Source organism: Lynx rufus, unplaced genomic scaffold, assembly GCF_022079265.1.
Source record: "Lynx rufus isolate CCGP_SWC_20201006 ecotype Redwood Valley unplaced genomic scaffold, mLynRuf1.p SCAF_25, whole genome shotgun sequence".
Taxonomy (NCBI): domain Eukaryota; kingdom Metazoa; phylum Chordata; class Mammalia; order Carnivora; family Felidae; genus Lynx; species Lynx rufus.
In genome coordinates, this window is record NW_025814840.1 from 3,570,398 (window position 1) to 3,593,309 (window position 22,912).

Genomic DNA, 22,912 nt, shown 5'->3' on the forward strand with positions numbered 1-22,912 from the left:
AAGAGAGAAGGGGAAAGTGTTCATGCAAATGTTTTACATATTTACCCCCCCCTTCCTAGAAACTCAAGATCAATACCCACACCACCCTCATTACCAAGACTGAGTGCTCTCAGACTTATGTTCTTGTTCAGATTCTAAAGGTCATAATTTATAAAGGAAGCCTCTTGTTGTTGTTGTCCATGGACAGTTATGGATACTATCTATGAAGCAGAGGAAATGATATTTTTACTTTTGCTTGCTGTTGAAAATGTCTTATCCCTTATTAAAGTCTGCACGTTTTTCATATTTACAACTCAGAAGTCAACTCTACTGTGAACAGAAAAACAAGGCTCCATTTGATTGTAAAAGATAATTATCCCGACCTCTTTGCAAAGAGAGGTGTTTATAATCAGTTAATTAGTGAGTTTCCAATTTACATTGTGCAGGGAAATTGTTGTATCAAAGCAGATACAAAGACTATGTATGACAGTTTTCTTCCTTCGTTTTTAACAGCAAGTGAGAAGAAGATGACTTGGGGAGCAAGATAATTAACACATTGAGCTTTAGGTTCAACTGTGTCTCACCCAAAGTACCCAGAACAACGCAGGGTGTAATTATTCTAAAATAAGTAAATTTAAGAAATACAAATCATCCATCTTAATAAGCATTATTTTTGAAGAAAAAATGATATGCAGTCCTCCATAAAAGATAACATGGTGAGGAAACAAAAGGGTCAGCTCTCAAGGGACCACACTTAGTAATCTGGCTGTGCGAAATAAGTAGATTAATTTAGGCAAAGTCACTACCTAGCCACAGAATCAGTCTTTACCTGTCCAATGGCAGTTCGGTAACGCGAAGTCAGGGCCATTAGTTTTGTGCATCACCACAGTATCCCCAAGTGCCTAGCCTTGAGTCGTAAAAGTGGAGGAACTTGATAAATTTTGTTTAATGAGTGACCCTGCATGAATAAGAATGTACTCATATCACCGAATTGTAGACAGAAAAAGGACAGCTAGAAATTAGTTTGAAAAAACCTTCAGGAAATTACCATTGTATTCTGTCTATAGGAACATCTAATTCTATGTGCCGTTCTTATAGGGTACTACAGGGAAAACATTCCTTAATCCTCTTACTTCAGTAAAAATGGAAGACCACATCCAAGGCAATCTCACAGTTTCTATTTCAGAGATGTGCTCATCATATCATTTTGCTAAGTATATAAGGAATTTTCAGTTGCAATAGACACATTAAAGACTTGTGTTTTTTTAAAGGAGCAACCACAAAACCAACAAAAATGTCACCTGTTCCAGAGAATGGCACTTTGTATCAAATTTGCCAGTCCTTGTTTTCAAAGTTCAAAATCACCTTCATACCACTGGAAGTATCTTTGGCTAACATTTCGAGCATTACCCCCATCTCCAGAAGGCACAATTTCAGACTGCTTGCCCGAGTCGAATGGCCTTCAGCTGATACCCCCGCCCATTAATATTGTACAGGAGCTCTGCCAGGTTCCTTTGGGGCACAGTTGTGCGGGAACAGTAATGGAATTGAGAAGGTGGAAGGTTGACAGTGGCTAATGGATTGCGTGATAGGAAGAGACGGGGCCAGTCTAGTAACTGTGTCCCTAACCTGGTTTCAGGGGAGGCTCTAAACCCTTCATTGTGTTTTACAGGATATGAATGATTATCCTCCAGTATTTAGTAAACGAATCTACAAAGGGATGGTGGCTCCAGATGCTGTCAAGGGCACACCTATCACCACGGTTTATGCTGAAGACGCAGACCCTCCTGTAAGTAGAAGACGTTAATTAATACTCTGAGCTGTAGTGAAGACAACCTTGCACGCTCACAAATGACGCAGGTTCTGGGACAGCATAAAAGTTGAGCTCCACCCTGTTCTCAGGCATTTTGCGTGCTCTCGCCTGTTGCACCCACAGATACACACCATATTGCAAATGATTATTGTGGAACACAGACAGTTGCGCGTATGCTTTTTGTTTTTCTGGAGTTCAAAATTTATGATTCACCAGTTTAGCACTAGTGATAAATATATGTGGAAAGAATTCTCTGGGTTTGGAATCAGCATCATTAGGGTTCTGTATTTACAACAGTGGAAGCTAAGTTCAGTTGGGTTCGATCCCAATGTATTTTCCATGTTATTCATATATGACTGTGCTGGTAACAAACTCTAGATCAACAGGTGACACAATACTTATATTGACTGTGTTAATTTGAGTAAAATTGAAATATTAATATTTCTTTTAGAACATATCTAAAACCTTCTTTTTTATCTAGAATTTTACCTCTTTTGAGATATCCCAAATTGCCTTCCGAAATAGAGGGTTTTCAATGAAAACCTTATTATAGCAGAAGTGAGGTACATGTTCCTTGATGTTATCATTTTACTGTCTTAAAAGTAGCATATAGAAATAATAGTACCTACATAAAAGTGCTTTCTATAAATAGTTTGAGTGCTCTATAAAAATTAATTACTTATTCTCATAATAGCCACATGATGAAGACTTTAAATCCTTTACTTTGAGTGAGCTACCACTATTAGTCAGTGGCTGATATATTCTAGAAAAATAATAGAAATATCTAATAAACCATTATAGAAAAGTAAGAAAATAGAAGAAGACCAGAATTATATAAGTGATTTAGAAGTTCTGCTTTATATTGCTTATATAAATACTATTTGTATAATGGTATTTATTTAAGAAAAGGTGAATGGCAGTCATAACATTTTTCAGCTTCAACTGTGACAGGCCATATAAAGTCTTTTGTGACTATAAGGTCTTGAAAAATAATAATGTTAACATGAAAGCAATGACCTTTCACTCAGAAGCTCCTTTTCTTGAGTGTGTTAAAATGTCTTTGAAACTGATTTACTGCATTTTGGGAAATATGGTAGGCCAAATTTCATAGATGTGAGCACACACAGTACAGATGCTGAATGTGACATCGGTTCTTTTTCTGCTTTTTATGTAAACTTTCAGAGGCAGAAAATACTTAGAAATTAGGAATACACGTTCAATTCTATTCAAGACTTGTGTTTAGAACATCAAGCCTAGACTGATTATTGTGCTAACCAGTTTTTGCTCTCCTGACCTGACAGTCGTACAGGAAGAACATAACTGCATATAGAAATTATAACATGCTGTACTAAATGAGTATAAAAAGCACAGCATCTTAAAATGCTCATATTTCTAAGAAATTCATATTAGCACAGAATTTAAGGCAGTGTTATGATTAATGGAATTAAGATGAAGACTAATGTAGCTGTACTCATCACCTCAGTGGGACAGACCTCACCATCTTCGCATGGACGGCAAAATCCTCATTTCACCATTGGGACCTGCCGCCGTGGTCCCTGGTTTGACATTCAGGTCACCCCACTGATGTCACAGGAGTTGTCTTGGTCTGTTATCTGTTCTATAAATAAATGCCGTCACTTATCTAAGCTATCCAGAGAGAAGGCCCTGTTTTTTGCACCCAGAAGCTCTTTCATGGAAACACAGCAGGCTCAGGTTCCATACTTCTTCTAAGAAGGTCTTAGATTTGCAGCCCCAGTAGTACCTCTTAACATTTTATACCTAACGCTGGCTTGTCAGTGGGTGAGAGGCAGATGCCAGTCATTCAGTTGAGATACTGAGCATATTTATTTCAGTTAGTGAATATGTATTTTATTAGACTCAGGCTTTTTTATTAAGGTCTTTATTTTAATTTCAGTATAGTTAACATCTGGAATTATGTTAGTTTCAGGTGTAAAATATAGTGATTCTACACTTCCATACATTATTCAGGGCTCATCACAACAAGTACCCTCCTTAACCCCCATCCCCTGTTACCCCCATCCCCCCAACGTCCTCTCTGGTGACCATCAGTGTGTTCTCTAGAGTTAAAAATCTGTTTTGGGTTTCTCTCTCTCTTTCTCTCTCTCCTGTATTTTTCCTTTGTTCATTTGTTTTGTTTCTTAAGTTTCACATATGAGTAAAATCATATGGTACTTGTCTTTTTCTGATTTATTTTGCTTAGCTGAATACTCTCTAGTTCCAACCATGTCATGGTAAATGGCAAGATGTCATTCTTTTTTTTTTAATTTTTTTTAATGTTTATTTATTTTTGAGACAGAGAGAGACAGAGCATGAATGGGGGAGGGTCAGAGAGAGGGAGACACAGAATCTGAAACAGGCTCCAGGCTCTGAGCTGTCAGCACAGAGCCTGACACGGGGCTCGAACTCACAGACCGCGAGATCATGACCTGAGCCGAAGTCAGCCACTTAACCTACTGAGCCACCCAGGAGCCCTGATGTCATTCTTTTTTATGGCTGAGTAATATTCCATTGTGTCTAAACACACAGACACACACACACACACATACTACATCTTCTTTACCCATTCATCTATTGATAGACACTTGTGATGTTTCCATAATTGGGCTATTATAAATAATGCTGCAATAAACATAGAGTTACATGTATCCCTTTGAATTAATGTTTTTGTTTTTGGGGGGTAAGTACCCAATAGTGTGATTACTGGATGATATGGTAGTTCTATTTTTAACCTTTTAGGGATCTGCATACTGTTTTCCTCAGTGGCTGCACCAGTTTGCAGTCCCACCAACAGTGCACAACGGTTCCTTTTCCTCCACATCCTCGTCAGCACCTGTTGTTTCTTGTGTTGTTGCTTTTAGCCATTCTGACAGGTTATCAGACTCCGTGCTGATCCTTGACCCACCAGCCATCTTTGGCCTACCCAGCATTCATCCCTGAGTTTCCCCATCGTTGCTGCAAGGCAGATCCCTTAAGCTAGCATGGTCACCAGTGGGCTGCACCAGCACCAACCAGAAATAAAGGCTCAATTCTGTGAAAAATCTCAGAAGATAAATATTATATTGCGCAATTTTCAAAAATAGTATCACTGATTTTTCTTTTTGTTATTTTACGTTGGTGCCATAAGTACAGAATAAGTATTTTTTGGATGAGCTTGTTAAGCAATTTCCACTTGGTTGCTACCGTAAACATTTACTGATTAGAAGATACCATTCAGGGCTCCATGCGTAAGTATCTGTGGAGACACGTGTGGGTATATCATGGTCTCCTTTCCAAACTAGGAGCTGAAGTCTTTGGGGACGGGAATCAAACCTTAATTCCAGTTTGCATTCCTGTGTGCAACTCAATGCTTGAAACTTAGTGGTCTGTTAGGAAACGTTTGTTAAATAATTGAATAAATGAAAAAATTCACAGTTATTTCTGTGTTCTTCAGAACTGACAGTGTGTGACGGGTATTCGGGAAATGAGTTATTTGTGGTCTTGGGGACCCGTGTGCATATCCGCAAGCCCCAGTCTGGCCGTCTGAGGGCTGTGAGGTTAAGGCGGGTGCCGTGTGCAATGCCAGGCACCACTTATATACTGGGCATTGCTACAACTCAGAGGTAATCATTTTCACCTCGAGAGGCTGGCCACCTCTTCTTCAAGCCACCGTGTGTCTTCTGCATGAAGTGAGAACCACCCGTTTTCACCTAGAAAATAGCAACAACAAAATCCTTTGAGGTATCAGATGGAGAAACTGGGTAAGGTCTTAGAGGCAGAGAGAGCATTGCTGCTGAATATCATTTAAGAATTATAAAATGCATATTGTGCAGAAGTAGAGTGCTCTAGAGGGAAGGTTGCTTTTTGTTTTTTGTTTTTTCCCACTGAATTAAAGCTGTTAGGGCTTTATTTTCTGCCTTGTTTTTGTGACAGCTTTGGCATTATGTAGTTCACCAGAGAGATGAGTAGGGAATGACTGATCATTTTGGATATTAAAAATTGCTAACCTTTTCTTTGTGCTCACCAGAGACTTCTCACTCCAGACTTTGACAAAACAAAACTGCAAGTGTAATTTCCATTTGCATATTTTATTCTTTCCGAAGCTGCAAGCCAGACCCTGGGACACAGGGGTTCTCTTTGCAGGCAGGGCGAGTGCCTGACGGAGTAATGTCCCTTGCGAGCATGTGGACGCAGAAAAGTTGGCATAAATAAATGAAGTTTGCATTATTACTATTTCCAAGAAAGCGTGAGGAGCCCACAGAGGATTTTTTTTCCTCATTGTGATAGTACTCTTTCCACTTCATGCATTTCAGGAATTTATTAGATTCCTTTTTAAAGTAAAGTAGTGATTGGGAACGTGTTCAATATTAGCAACTGTGACCAACTTTCTTATTTGCTTATACTGGTGTGAGAATTACTGAGATGTCGAAGACTTCTTTTTCCGAATTTGGATATTCACTTGGGAAATAAATATGTTCCATAAGAGAAATCTTGAAAGTTCTCAATAGTAATTGGCTTTAAAAATCAGTTGAGTGTTCTCACTATGTTTTTTTGGTCAGAAATAATTTTGGTGCGCCTGGGTGGCTCAGTCAGTTAAGCATCCGACTTCAGCTCAGGTCATGAACTTATGGTTTGTGAGTTCGAGCCTCATGTCGACCTCTGTGCTGACATTGCAGAGCCTGCTTGGGAGTCTCTCTCTCCCTCTCTCTCACTGCCCCCATTCCCGGTGCTCGTTTGCTCTCCCTCTCTCTCAAAATACATAAATAAGCTTAAAAAAAAAAGAAAGAATTTTTTAAAGGACCAATAATTGCAAGTGTAGGGTACTTTTTCCCCTCTGCTGAGATTTTGAGAGGTTTCCTGGCCATTCAGAGTTCAGACACCCTGCCTGGGGAACTATTTTTAAAGTGTTTTCACAGGTGGCTTTAACATCCTTCCCAATCATTCAAGTGTCGTTGGTCTCTAGAGAGTAAAAAAAGATGGCCGGGTTTTCTTTTCTGCGATGCATACTTTGTGTTTTATCGAATTGACAAGATGTCACCAAATAATGCCAAGTAATGGTGGTTATCTTCTCAAAATGTTTACCCCTTGGGTCTCACAGTAGAACCAAAGTAACACTTACCTCTATCCATGATTGCCCTGGGAAAAAGTTAAAACCATTCAAGGCTAGGAGTTTGAGATTATATTTTTGCCTCCGTATAACATGGTGTTCAGTATTATTTTCCATTGATGTCTCTACAGATCTGGTTTTCCTCACTCACCACATCCTGGCTTGTGTTGTTATGTTATACTGACTTAGATTATTGCCAGCATTTTAAATTACCAAAGACTCTGTCAAAGCTCAGTGCCTACCAACCACATTGGCTGACCCTGGAGCATGTGGGGGAGTGCACACAGCTCACTGGTTTTTTCCCTTCACATCAAAGCTGTCAGGGAATAGTTATCAAAAGCTGTTTTTGCAAAGCATGTCAGCTTGTGAAAATTGAGATGATGTAGCCTCAACCTGTGTCTCTCTGGTCTCGAATACTTAATTAGAAAGAAAACACACAGAGAGACAGTTGGGACTTGATCTCTAAAATGACAATGAGCTATAATTAGATTTGAGAGTGTAAATGAGTACAAAAGGGAAGGTTTTATGAGAAAGTTTATACATGATTAATGTCTGGAAAAGGCTTATCTAATGTTTTAAGAATCTGTGTCATTTTCTTTCTGTGGCTTATTGATTCCTTTCAAGAACAATTATGTTGTTAGCATTACTTGAGATCAATATTAGATTTAACTGTTTCAGATGTAAATATTGCTCTTCTAATTAAAACCTACCATCTTTCTAGGACTAAAGGGGCATTTTTCTTTTGTTGTAAATGGCAGCATCTGTGAAGCTTAGGGGGTGTTTTGGCCTTTAAATATGTGTCACTCAGTGATACAGCCGTGATTTACACCATTTTTCTTTTATGAGAATAAACCTCATGCATCCCAGTATGCATCAGCAAGCGGTTTCCAAGGGAAGTGACTGAAATATAGCAAGGCTTCTACGGCGTTCCTATAGGCCTCCGTCGTGGCTTAAATCATGTGTTTTATTGTAAAGTTCTGGCCAGAGGAAATGGGAAGAGATCGTCTGGAAGAGTATCTTGGCTTCACATGATCTGGGTTTGTGATGTCGACACCCTCAGAGCTAAGCCACACACTGGCATGGAGTCTCTACAGGGATCTCTTTGAGTTCCTGATTTCAATTCTTCTGGGTGTACACCTATAAATAGGATTGCAGGGTCATAAGGTAGTTCTCTTTTCAATTTTTTGAGGGACCGCCATACTGTTTTCCATAGTGGCTGTACTGGTTTACAATCCTACCAATAACGTACGAGGGTTCACATTAGCTCTCTCATGACATTCGTTCTCTATTGGATTGTTTTGATAATAGCCTTCCTAACATGTGTGAGGTGATGTCTCATTGTGGTTTTGATTGGCATTTCCATAACGATGAGTGATGGTGAGCATCTTTCCATGTGTCTGTGAGCCATCCGTATGTCTTCTTTGGAGAAATCTTGATCCAAGTTCTTTGCCCATTTTTTTTAACCAGATTATTTATTTGGTTGTCATTGTTGTTCTAGAGACCTGCCGTACAACATTGAACTTATAGTCATCACTACTGTATAGTACACTTAAAAATATTTTTAAAAAGTAGATCTCATATTAAGTGTTCTTACCACAATATAAGTAAGTAAGTAAATAAATAAATAAGTAAGTAAATAAATAAATAAAGTACTGGGACGCCTGGGTGGCTCAGTCCTTTAAGCATCCAAATCTTGATTTTGGCTCAGGTCATGATTTCACAGTTCATGAAATCAAGCCCCACGTTGGGCTCTGCTCTGACCATGAAGCTTCCTTGGGATCCTTTCTCTCTCCCCCTCTCTCCGTCCCTCCTCCACTTGCTCTCTTTCAAAATAAATAAATAGCATTAAAAAAAACAGTACTTATGTGGTACCTGAGTGGCTCAGTTCATTAATTGTCTGACTCTTGCATTCAGTTCAGGTCATGATCTCACTATTTGTGTGACTCAGAGCCCCAAGTCAGGGTCTTTGCTGACAGCATGGAGCCTGCTGGGGGCGGGGGGTGGGGGGGGTGTCCTCTGTCTGTCCCTCCCCCACTCATGTGCACACACTCTCTCTCTCAAAATAAATAAACAAATTTTTAAAAAGAATAACAAAATAGTACTTACTCTGTTGGATTGGTATGAGGATTATATGATAGCATTTGTGGGGAACAATTGGTGCCATACAGTGAATATTCAGCAAATATTATCTGCCATTGTTGTTGTCTTTCCCTGGTCTTTTTCAGGCTTTGCATCTCTGATACTTGCCTTCTGTATTGACTGTTTATATTCTGCTACCTTCTCTCTTTTCTTTTCACCCGCACTCCGGGAAAGCCTGTAAAGGTCACAGGTCGGGTCAACCGAGCATGGGTCGGGGGATGCGTAAGGTACGGGGCAGCGGAGAAGGAGCGGGCCTCTGTGACGACTTCCCAGCCTGATCTCTTCCGGGGGTCTTTTTGCAGTGCATGTGCCTGAGGGGAGCCCTCTGAACTCAGGGTTCTGTTTGAGCCGGCCAGTGCTCCGGGCGCATGCGATGGCGTGTCTGGCTTTCAACCTGGCTCTCCCGGCATGATAATGGAGGACCCTCACCCCCGTTCTCTCCCCTGCTCCAAGCAGACTTGCCGCAGAGTCAGAGAATCCCAAAGCATTCAGGGGAGTCTCAGGATCAGGAATTTCAGCCACACGGGGGACTAGCACTTCAGAGAGATTCCCATACAGCCATGGTCATTATTAAGTGTGATGTATCTTCAGAACTTCTAGCACAGCAGGATTTTATGAGCACACAGCACCGAGAATGAAATGTGAGAACGTAATACTCCGTGAAAGTAGTAAGAAAAAGAAAATAATGCCATTATATAAAGGCTTTTTTTAAAAAAAAAAAGTAAAACTGCACACAGTATGCAACAATTAGGTCTTCCCCCAAAAATGCTGCAGAGTAAACAGTACCAAATTGTTACTAATTCATTATATCAAAGATTTATATTCTTACTCGTAGATCTCCAAGGCAGCTAGGGGTTGGCCGACCTTGCTCTCTGGCTGAAGGTTGGCCTCAAATCTGTCCCACGTGAGTCTTCTTTCAGGGATCTTTGCCGAAGCTAGCCTGCCCTGTTCCCAGTGACGATGAAACCACAAGGGAATCTGCCCAACTGACATGGCCACAGGTCAGGCCACTGGCCGTGTGTCTGTCTTGGGTCCATTGACCAAAGCAAGTCCCACAGCCCAACCCAGAATCAATGGGCCTGGAAGTGGAGGAAAAAGGAGTGGATATTTACTGAACAATAGTACGATGTACCACAACTGTTCAGTTAAGGTTCTCTTTAAATTCATTGAAGTGGTTGAGGAAGATTGTAGGAGTAAGGTATGAGGATAAAAGATGTAAAGAAATGCTAAGTGGAGGCACCTGGGTGGCTTAGTCGGTTGAGCATCTGACTCTTTGTATGGGCTCCGGTCACGATCCCACAGGTTCTTAAGATCGAGCCCCGTGTCAGGCTCTGTGCTGACCGAGCAGAGCCTGCTTGGGATTCTTTCTCTCTTTTTCTCAAAATAAATAAATAAATATTAAAAAAGTAAATAAATGAGAAGCAAATATGCCTGTTGATCCACTGACGGCAATGTTTCATAAACTGTGGATTATATTTAACTTAAATCTCTGTCCTTATGTTCCAAACAAAATAGAAATCCTTTAATATTTATTACACGTGTGTATCCGTTGTTAATTAAGAGTACTGCATTAGGTATTAAAGATTAAAACGGTCATGTTTCCTAGCCTAAGAATTTCAAATTCAGAGAGTTAGAAATCAAATAAATAGAAATGACAGACCATAAATCTCTGAAAAGTAAATCTTTATAGTGCTATGAAATTAGACAGAAGGGAGCCTGATTTTGTATGGAAAGTCAAGGAAGTTTCTGGAAAAAGTGGCTGAAAGTTGAAGTCTGGAAGAGAAAGAGGCATTTCCACTGGAAGGTGACATGACAGAATTAGGCCCTAAAGTCAGAGGAAGAAAAATAATGATCAAAAACCAAAAGAAAATACTTTTGTCAGGAGTCTGGAGCAGTAAACCCAAGTCAGACTCTGTAGGTTCGGCTAGACCATGAAGATAGTGCCAAGATTTCTTGTCTCATCCTAAGAAAAGTAGGAATTTCAAACAGAGGGGACAGGATCACTAGTTATTAGCTCCCGTTCAGATTCGTCCCTACTTTTAAGTTCCTTTGTTTTCATGAGTTGGCTTCTGTGAGGAAAGCTGAATGTGTGACGTTACTTTTATAAATTTCAAAATGTATCTGAGTGAAAACATTTGACAAGGAATGTGTTATTTATTTGATGTCTGTAGGGGATTGAGACATGTTTACCTTTGAAAAACATGTTTTCCCGAAGATACAGAGGTAAATAACTACTGCTCAGTGTCTTCAGTAGTTATGTTAATGCCGCATCCGTAGAAACTGAATTGTGTGCACTACCCGACCTCTATCAGGTCATGACATCCGGCACAAGGAAGTTGGCTGTGCAAGTGTGGACTCACTATGTCGTCAACACGTTGCAGTCACTACAGGTGTGAAAGGGAGGGGAGGGGAGAGGGAGGGAAAAACCGCACTTGGAGAGTTTCCCAGGGTCTTTCAAGGATACCTTAGCGTTCGGTCAGATCCACTAAAAAAACCATTATGATTGCCAAACATGACCCAAACCCCTTTACAGTAGTCCCTAATGCCAAATGATACTTGGGAGGTTTTGAGAATTATACCATTACAGAATACATCATATTAGTTGCTTTCAAAGACATGGGGAAAAAGAAGTTTGGAAACCACATCAGGGGGAAGAATCTGGGTATACTTGAAAACAAATTACTTCATGTTTGTGTGTAATGGTAATAACAGGTTTAGTATTCCCTGATTTAATGTGATTCCCATTATTACGAAGAAAATTATGTGGGTCTGAATAAGTAATTTCTTGATAATTATGTATATAAGAAAAATTACTGAATCAAGATATCCCCTGGTATTAAGAACTTAATTATTTTGGCCCATTATAGTCTCGTTGAAATTCCCTATGTTTGCAAGTTTGGAACATCTTTCATACAGACCTGCAGTTACCTTCTGTAGTAATTAATTATATTTTTATCATCATTAAGTGAAAACATATTGTGTTTAATGCTCACTATAAGAATGTAAGTCATAAGTAAAAATGAACTGAGCAATAAAGAAGGTAATTGAAATCTCAGGGTTCTATTTTCTTGAGATAAATTTACATTTACTCTGCCACATTAATTAGACCCACTCTGTCATATATAAATGTTTTTTGATGTAAAAAAATCTAATGTCAACACCATCATGACAGGATTTTTTTTTGGTGGGGGGGCTGTCATGTTCCCATCATCTAGGGAAAAAATGCCCGGTTCAGGTTGTCACTGTGTCACCATATTGCTCTGTATGTGCTGAATAAATGGCTATGCCAGTACTAGCTCATACTAATATTTGCTGAGCCTTTCACAGTCAAATTTAGTAGATAAAAGGACATCACAAAGCGGAAATGCCTTTCACATTTTGGAATCCCCACTCTATTTAAATAAGTCACATACTACCTCAAATCATATTTGGAAAGGAGCCTAGTACATGAACAAACAAATCAATTAATTCATTTGTTAATAGATGTCATTAAGTCATGTCCTTCCTGAGGGCAATTAGGGTTGGCACACAGCCCGAGTCCTTCAAAGCTATTGACGAATGTCACTAGGGGTTGGCATCTGTGTTTAACCAGGAAAAATGATACTGTACTGCCCTTACTTGACTTCTTTCAACCTCATTTCCATGTAAGAATAACAAGACCATTTCGCTGGCTTGGTGTTTGGGTTTAATGAAGAATGAAAGCGCTTAGCCAATGTCAGGCACAGAGATGTTAGTTGATGTTTCATTCTCCTCGTCCTTGCATTCAGGCAGATGGGAAAGATGGCGAACTTCACCTCTGGTTTGGTACAGTGCTGACATAGTCATCATTTGTACACCTGAGGATGTCAGTGCCTGGACTTGTAAAGTAATTCTGCTGTCATCTGTGTCATTGACCAATTTGAGAGGAAAATTTTCACGAAAACACGTGCTAACTGGGTCTCTACACCCCCCCACCCAAATAAATATGTACATACTTCAAGAAAGTTTTTTTTTAACCGAAAATTAGCAAGGTCTTTTGTTTAAATTGATATCTTTAATTTATGTCACTTCATAATGATACCTGTCTACTTTTATCCCCTTGAGTGGAAGATAAAGTATCCACAATCTTGACACACACCTTACGTTTTAGCTTGTCACTTTCGTACCCAAACGATGCACCAGATCAGACTTGACCAGTAACACAGTCGCTACGATCTGTGTAGCAGGGGACGTGTTCAAGGCACATCTTGATGTGTAAATGCCTGCGCAGTGAGGTGGAAAGTCCAGTTGACTATAATCCTGAAACTGTGTCATCTGGTTCTAGCACGTTCATGTGCTAGTGCCCATGCTTCTTTAGAGCTTTTATCAGAAATGTCAGTAGGCGGTTGTGTTTATCTGTGGACCTTTTGTCCCCCTTGTCCCAGTTATGAGCCCCGTAAGTACAGGAGTACAGGAGCACATCTGTCTTTCTCATCATTGCCTGTCATCTTGAGAGATGAACATTAGCTATAGATGGGAATCTATGGACAGATATTAGTGGGTTTTAAATTCAAAACATGCCAACAACTTAGCAACTTTCTTTTATTTTTAAACATTTTTATTTTATTTAAGTTTATTTATTTATTTTAAGAGAGAGAGTGAGCAGGAAAGGGACAGAGAGAGAGGGAGAGAGAGAATCCCAAGCAGGCTCTGTGCTGTCAATGCAGAGCCCAACATGGGGCTTGATCCTGTGAACCATGAGATCAAGACCTGAGCCGAAACCAAGAGTTGGATGCATAACCCACTGAGCCACCCAGGGCCCCAACTTAGCTACTTTCTGAGATAAGCCAATTCTTGGAGGTCTTCCACACCATACACAAAATGACCTATGTAACTATGATTCTCACAATTACCAAAAATATTACTCAGAAGTCTCAATCCTTTTCAACAACTGGTTAACTCACAACACAACTCAGATTTGGCACATTGTGTAATGTAGTTGGTGTGAGAAAACATCATCTGTATCTTGATAATATAAGCCGTCTCAGGGTCCCTTTATTAGAAAACTCAAGAGGATTGTGTCATTACTTTAAAGGATAAGCTTAACAGCAGAAGGTATTGACTCTAATTACAGGGGTAACAGAATGTACGGACAGGAGCTGTGAAGTAGGGAAGAGATACTGCTTTATATTCAGCCAGTCCAGAAAAAAGAAGAAGAAGAAGAAGAAGAAGAAGAAGAAAGAACTTTCATGACAATAGTTCTGTTTCTCTAGTACTGTGCTCAGGGATCTTTTTTGAAAGAATATGTATTCTCCTCCTGTTTTTTTTCCTTTGGGAGCTATGTTTTCATAGGTTCTATCATCATCTCTTTTGTGTCTTTCCCCACCACCCTCCCAAAAAAGTCACCGATGTAATCTCTACTTCCTTTCTGCTCTCAAAAAATGTGCACGTGGCCACTGCAAGTAGGGATGCAGGTGACATTTCAGCCACAGTGGGGATTCCACACACAGCCACCCATCGTGTCCACGTAAGTGATATCCCTAGATTTGGGCATCCTGGCCGTTCTGGATACATGTATGTGTAAGCATTGATCATATTTTAAGTATGCACTTAACAAATTATTTTTGACCTCTTAATGGAAAGGCAAAAAATCATCTGCTCAAGTGGAACTCACCCTCAAGGGACAGAGATATGTGCAAACCCATAGTCTAGTAAATATGTAACATAATTCAGACAAGGGTACATTGTCTAAAAAAACAGAGAGTAAGGATTGACAAATAGAGAGGAAGGGTTGACTCAAGGGGCTTATGAAAGGGTGTGGGTGGAGGATGGGCCATCTGAAACTTGGATGTTGGGAGGAACCACTCACGCAGGAGTGATGTAGCAGAGTGAACAACAGAAGAATGTGGAGGTAGGTGCGACCTCGGTGTCGTATGAGGTCAGTCTTGTTGAATGACTTTTGATGATCATCAGGAAGGTAGGGATATGAGATGACCTCCATCTCCTCCACTCCGTTCTCCTTCTAATACCCTCAGGACTCAGCTGTGTCTAGTCAGTAGACGTGTTGAATGAGTGAATCCCACGTATAATGAATTCATCCCTTTGCTATAAACATGAGCAAGGTGATAGGTATTAGGGAATAGATAATTTATAAAATTTTCAATTACTGATATTTTATATAGTTTTTAAATTTAAATTTACATCAGTTTTAATTTCAGTGGTCTATGTGGTGTCAACTCGAGGTTTTCAGCACCCATTGAACGATTAAGCTCCCACTAATATCAGGGTTCTTTTTTTGAACATTTTGTTTAGGGAAATATATCGCTCTAAAGGAGAATGTGTCACTTACTTGAAAATTCAGGGAAAAAATATCTCAAATCCTTGTGGTGAATGGAAGTGACATTAAGAGGGGCTGCTATCCCAGCACCTCATTAGTCTTTCAAAATCACGGTTGTCTGAAGTCATGCATGCTCCAGTAGACAGACGAGGTCAGCTGGATTTACCGAAATTGCTGTCACAGTAAGTGAGGAGGCTTCAAGATTGCTGACTGTTACGCTTCACACGTGTCCTCAGTTTCCATAAAATTTTAACAAGGGACCCATTGTATTTACCCTTCAAAAGATTCCAAGAGGCACAATGATAAGAAACTCTATCTTTGCCCCCACTTCCTGCTGAAAAGAGAATCTTTGCAAACAATTTTACCACTTTCCTATTAAATTAATGTTTATGTCTTGGCTAATTTATTTCATTTGTTTTGATAATGCCTGTTTGTGGTGGATAGGTAAATAGATCAAAATTCCAAAATTGCTTCGTCGTCTTTTTTTTTTTTTAATGTTTTTAAACATTTATTCATTTTTGAGAGACGGAGACAGATCACGAGCCAGGAGAGGGGGAGAGAGAGAGAGGGAGACACAGAATCTGAAGCAGGCTCCAGGCTCCGAGCTTTCAGCACAGAGATGCGGGGCTTGAACCCACGAACTGTGAGATCGTGACCTGAGCCAAAGTCGAACGCTTAACATACATACATATCATGAGATTACCCATGAAATTTCCATAAATCATGTTGGATCAAAGTTTACCTTGTAGTCCCCTATTTGAAAATCTACATTGCCTGAAATGTCAAAATACATTTTACCTCATGATATTAAAATATCTGTTCTAAGGAAGAGATATTATAGTTTAGTTAGTTAACTAAAGAATAAAACTAAATGGATTCCACTATGTGGATATCTAAAGTATTCGTCTTCTTTGGTGGTGACCTAAAACCATATATAATTTGGTTTTTTTGTTTTAATTTTGAACCCACAGTTTGAATACATTTCTAAACAACTGTGGTAAGTAAGGGCATGAAGACAGAAAGACAAGAAAATAATTCCTCAGATGATACAAATGCATTTAGAACTATCCTAACAAAAGGAGGCTGGGGGTAAAATATTGGTCTTCATAAATGAAGGAGAGACTCTGCTCCATCTCACAGAGGCCAAAATGAGCTTGGCTTTCAGCAAATGTTTTGCTGAGGAAGAGCCTTTCTAACTGTCTAAGTCCTCAAATGCCACCTTGGGTCTTAACAGCATGTATGAACTAACTTTGGCCAAAATCTTTTAAAATTTATCTGAATGTTATGGTTCAGTGGTGGTAGTGTCTAAAGATGGCTGGGGGCCTGGGTGGCTCAGTTGGTTAAGTGTCCGACTGTGGCTCAGGTCATGATCTCAAGGCTCTTGGGATTGAGCCCCGCATCAGGCTCTGTGCTGACAGCTCAGAGCCTGGAGCCTGCTTCAATTCTGTGTCTCTCTCCCTCTCTGCCCCTGACCCATTCACACTCTGTGTCTCTTTCTCTATCAAAAATAAATAAACATTGAAAATATTTTTTAGGGGCGCCTGGGTGGCACAGTCGGTTAAGCGTCCGACTTCAGCCAGGTCACGATCTCGCGGTCCGGGAGTTCGAGCCCCGCGTCAGGCTCTGGGCTGATGGCTCGGAGCCTGGAGCCTGTTTCCGATTCTGTGTCTCCCTCTCTCTCTCTGCCCCTCCCCCGTTCATGCTCTGTCTCTCTCTGTCTTAAAAATAAATAAACGTTGGAAAAAAAAATTTAAAAAAAAGAAAATATTTTTTAAAAGAATAAAGACAGGGAACTAAGTGGTAGCCCCCAAGATTTCTTTGGTTCTAAGCAAAGACCGATCAATTTGTTTTATCAGAGTGCAGGACCAAGAAGTCATTTGCTTATCATTTATAAATTAAACTGTAGCCTAGTTTTAATGTAGTATGAAGTGGAAGAAAATAATTTTTGCAAACTACTTGTAGTGTTAGTGACTTTATTATAATTTGGAAATGTTATAGAAAAAGAATCTATGGCCATAGTCATAAAATTTTAAATATTTACTTTTTTATAAAAAGATAGATCTTCCTTCTGTCTATGGATGGTCCAAAAAACTCTCTTAATAAACATATAAATGCATATACAGAGAAATATAGTATAATATACATACTAGCTTATCCTGAAGTAGAGAGTGATAAATATTTTCATCTCAGTTTTAAGTATTTTTTACAGGTTGGCTTACCAAACATTTGGCTTGGTTTACTTGGTTTACTTAAAAAAAAAATTGTATTCAATGTATTCAACTGGGAGAAATATCAACATATTGGGAATACATGAGTGTAAACCAAAGTCCCTCAATTTCTGGCACAATTTAAATTTTTAAAACATTGATAAATTAATATTTATCTAAATTGCCAAATATTTGGGTTTTTAATGTTAATATTTAAATTTATATTTACCTAAATGATATATTAATGTGTACATAATGTACTTATTAAAATATATAACTTATAAAGTCAATGGACTATTTCATTGTATTTTTAAAAATACAGTTGAGTGAATTTAGAATACTCTGATCATATCTATTAAATTGTAATGGAATCAGTACTGAAGGATTTTAAAAATTAAGAGTGATAAATATTAAGTGATAAAGCTTATAATAAATAGTCCTTTTTTTTAGCGTGGTTGAATATGTGGATTTTATGATGACATTGTTTTCCAGGTTAATTTTACTTTTAATGACTTTTAATGACTTTTAATTTTATTATTAATTTTACTTTTTATGACTTCTTGAGAAACATGCCGTTGACCTGATTCATGTCATAAATGGCCCAGGGACAGTATTAGGCATGTTGAGGCTGTCCCCAAAGCCAATTGCCTTTGCCTGTCATATAGCCTGATTATTTAAGTATAAAGCAACACTTTTTTAAAGATTTTGGAAAGAAAAAAAAAAAAGGAGGAAGGGAGGAAAGAAAGGGAAGAAAGGAAGAAAAGAATAGAGAAAAAGTATGTTGGTGGGAGAAAAGAGGGAGGAGGGAGGGAAAGAAAATGAAAAGCCTTTTGAATATATTCAAAGGAAAAATCCAAATAATTTTAGGTATTTAGTTATTGTTGCATGTGATATCAAATAAAATGTGGTGCCTTGATACAATGTGATAGAGGGAAAAATTAAAATGTCTCTGGTGGGCTGATGATGCCATAGGAAAGCCACATTCTGTTTATGTGTGGTAAAATCATAGAACAAAAAGTTCATTGACATAGCTAACATATAACATTTATTTTCATATACATACAAATTTATCTGTAAGGATTCCTAGGAAGGGCCTGGTGTTCTGGATAGCAAAATAGTTTAGGCAGGTGAGAGACAGCATTCTATAAAACCAGAACTTTTTCTCTTTTTATTTGATCAGTTAAAGCTGGGGGCGCCTGGGTGGCGCAGTCGGTTAAGCGTCCGACTTCAGCCAGGTCACGATCTCGCGGTCCGTGAGTTCGAGCCCCGCGTCGGGCTCTGGGCTGATGGCTCAGAGCCTGGAGCCTGTTTCCGATTCTGTGTCTCCCTCTCTCTCTGCCCCTCCCCTGTTCATGCTCTGTCTCTCTCTGTCCCAAAAATAAATAAACGTTGATCAGTTAAAGCTGTACTTCAGAATGGACCATGAATGTGCCAGCTTTCGTCAAGAGCGTGTGTGGTGTATAATGAACATACTTAAAGTTTCTTGGTCACTAATCTTGTGATTGCCCTCAGAATTTTGGTTATACTACGGACAGAATGGGTGCCAAATCTAACAGAAACCCTGAAATTTCATTCCTGAAACAGTTTGTGCTGTCATCTTGCTCTTTCTTCATTCATTCCTCACGGGATATGTGTTCCGGAACTTCCCTGGGCAGAGCCCTAAGGCAGGATTTACAAGGGCTTCTAATTCTAGAGCATTTTTCCCAAGTAACTTTGCTCAATTGTATCACTATTCATTCTCATGTCAAAGTGTTCCTGTCGGATAGCATAGGTGAATGTTAAGTTGGGTTAATGTATAAGGACCTATGTTTTAGTATGAGCTGTGTTTCATCCGAGTAATAACACTGCAATGTACTATCTGAGGAAATGCTGGAAACTAGATAACTCTTAAAGACTTGATTTCCTTTTTGTAAAATATGGTTACTACTCATGCCAACTCCTGAATTTCTTGTAAGCATAAACATGAGAATGCATGAAATGAACATTCTCTGATAATGTAGTAAAGTGCACAAATGAACAGCTGACAACTCCTGTCATTATCATTATTTTTTTTTAATTTGAATATATTTGACACACAATGTCCTATTAGTTTCAGATGTACAGCATAGTAGTTAACTCAAGACAGGGGCGCCTGGGTGTCTCAGTCAGTTAAGTGTCCAATTTCAGCTCAGGTCATGATCTCACGGTCCGTGAGTTTGAGCCCCGCCTCGGGCTCTGTGCTGACAGCTCAGAGCCTGGAGCCTGCTTCGGATTCTGTGTCTCCCTCTCTCTCTGACCCCCCCCCATTCATGCTCTGTCTCTGTCTCAAAAATAAATAAACATTAAAAATTTTTTTTAATAAAAATAAACAACTCAAGACATTATCTGTGCTTACAAGTGTACTTACTCTTTGTCACCGCACATCACTATCACAGTACCATTGGCCGTATTCCCTGTGCTGTGCCATTCATCCCTGTGACTTATTTATTCTATAATAGAAGCTTGTACCTCCCTGTCCCCTTCACCCATTTTTCCTACCTCCCTTCTGGCAACCATCTATTTATTCTCTGTGTTTATGGGTCTGATTCTGCTTTTTGTTTGTTTGTTTATTCATCTGTTTTGTTTTTGAGATTCCACTTGTCAGTGAATCATATGGTGTTTGTCTTTCTTATTCTGACTTATTTCACTTAGGTTCAGGCATGTTGTCACAGATGGCAAGATCTCATCCTCTGCTATGGATGAACACTATTCCAGGATACATATGTAGCATGTATATCAATACAAATACAAATATAAATATAATACAAATATAAATATAAATATAAAGCATATGTATATTCTACCAATTGATGGGCACTTGAACTGCGTCCATATCTTAGCTATTGTAAATAATGCTTCAGTAAACATAGGGGTGTGTATATCTTTTTGAATTAGTGTTTTTGTATTCTTTGGTAATTCCAGTAGTGGAATTACTGGATCATAGGGTAATTTTACTTTTAATTTTTTTAATGTTTATTTATTTATTTTGAGAGGGGGGTGCAGAGAAGGACAGAGAGAGAGAGAATCCTAAGCAGGCTCTGAGCTGTGTGCCCAGAGCCCAATGTGGAGCTCTGTCCCTTGAACTCTGAGATGGTGACTTGAGCCTAAACCAAGACTTGGACACTTAATCGACAGAGCCACCCAGGCACCCCTGTAATTCTCTTTTCAATTATTTCAGGAACCTCCATACTGTCTTCTTGAGGGGCTCTACCAGTTCCATTCCCACCAACAGTACACGAGGGTCCCTTTTTCTCCATATTCTCACCAACACTTTTTGTTTCTTGTGTTTTTTGTTTTATTCTGACATGTGAGAGGTGATACCTCATTGTAGTTTTTATTTGCACTTCTGTGCTGATGAGTGATGTTGAACATATTTTCATGTGTCTTTTGTCCATCTGTGTGTCTTTGGCAAGTGTTTTTTCATGTCTTCTGCATATTTTTAGCTGGATTATTTGTTTTTTTTGGCCTTAAGGTGTTTAACTTCTTTATATATTTTGGATACTAACCCTTTATCAGTTATGTATTTGCAGATGTCTTCTCCCATTCATTAGGTTGTCTTTGAATTTTGTTGATTGTTTGCTTTGCTGTGCAGAAATTTTTATTTTGATATGGTCCCAATAGTTCATTTTTGCTTTTGTTTCCCTTGCCTGAGAAGACATAGTTGGAAAAATGTTGCTATAATGAATGTCAGAGAAATTAACTACCTGTGTTCTCGTCTAGGATTTTTATGGTTTCAGGTTTCACATTTAAGTCTTTAATATATTTTGAATGTATTTTTATGAATGGCATAAGAAAGAAGTCTGGTTTCATTCGTTTTCATGTTGTTTCTAGTTTTCCCAATATAATTTGTTGAAAACACTGTCTTTTCCCATTGCATACTCTTGCCTCCTTTGTTTAACTGATCATATAATTGTGGGTTTATTTCGGGCTCTGTTTGGTTCCATTCATCTGTTTGTCTGTTTTTGTGGCAGTACGGTCATGTTTTAATTACTTTATGTAGTATATTTTGAAAGCTGGGATTGTACTACCTCCAGTTTTGTTTATCTTTTTCAAGATAACTTTGGCTCTTTGGGGTCTTTTCTGGTTCTATACAGATTTTATGATTGTTTGTTCTAGTTCTGTGAAAATATTGGTGGTATTTATATAGAGATTGCATGGAATTTTTTGATTGTTGGGTAGTATGGACCTTTTAACAATGTTTTATTTTCCCAATCCTTGAGCATAGAATAACTTTCCATTTATTTGTGTTTTCTTCAGTTTCTTTCATTGGTATTTTATAGATTTTGAAATAAGGTCTTTCACTTCTTCGGTTAAGTTTATTCCTAGGTATTTTATGACTTTTGGTGCAATTGTAAATAGGATTGTTTTCTTAATCTCTTTTTATGCTACTTCATTATTAATATATAAAAATGCAATGGATTTCTGAATATTGATTTTGTATCCTGAGATCTTACTGAATTAATTTATCAGTTCTAGTAGTTTCTTTTTGTTGTTGTTGTTTTTTGTTTTGCTTGTTTTTGCTAGACTCTTTAGGATTCCATATATAGTATCATGTTGTCTGCAAATAATGGAAGTTTTACTTCTTCCTTACCAATTTGGATAACTCATTTCTTTTTCTTGTCTGATTGCCGTAGCTAGGATATCTAGTACTTTGTTGAATAAAAGTGGTGAGAGTGGGCATCCTTGTCTTGTTCCTGACCTTAGTAGGGGAAAAACTCTCGGTTTATAGTTTACATTTTTATATCTCAGAGATGGTTTATATATTTTAAGATAATTCAAATAGAATAGAAGGAGAAGGTCAATTAAGGGTCCACTGCAGGAAACAAATTGATAGAGAAGACGAAAATGACCTATATTAAGCATGCTTTCATTGAGTTATTGGCAGGACTTGAGGACAGTTCAGTTGTGGAGTCTGAAAGAATGAGAAGGGTCAATGCCTTCCCTAGGGCTTTCAGAGAGACCAGCTTGGTAAAAGGGTGGGGCCATTGACCTAGAGTGGATTACGTATATGTCTGGGAGAGGAAATCAATATGCTGTTTTGGGATATGTTGAGTTAAAAATAGAACATCTAAGTTGACTATTATATATATTACTTGGGAGTTTAAAGAATGAGTGTAGCCAGAATTTAACTTTGGGAGTTATGAACAAATAGAAGTTGTTTAAAGGACTGGAAGAGATTGTAGAGTCTAAAAATACAGGTAGAGAAGGTAGACATGCCCGTGACTGAAGCTTGGGAATGTTTTCATCCTAGGAATTTAGTGGTTCACATAGCATCTGTTTGGGTTTGAGGTCAAATCTACCACATGCCAGCTCTGTGTTAAAATTGTTTACTTCACCTCAAGGGCTGGCTTAAGCAC

At 38.7% G+C, this 22,912-nt stretch overlaps 1 protein-coding gene across 17 annotated transcripts in view; it reads left to right on the forward strand.

The window, feature by feature from the left end:
- Positions 1–22,912, forward strand: part of PCDH15 (protocadherin related 15) — a 789,181-nt gene that overhangs the window by 598,076 nt on the left and 168,193 nt on the right. For all 17 annotated transcript variants that reach the window (XM_047088664.1, XM_047088665.1, XM_047088662.1 and 14 more), the window contains one exon: positions 1,652–1,768. In XM_047088664.1, the coding sequence (XP_046944620.1) occupies positions 1,652–1,768 (117 nt within the window). The remainder of the gene's footprint in view (positions 1–1,651; positions 1,769–22,912) is intronic.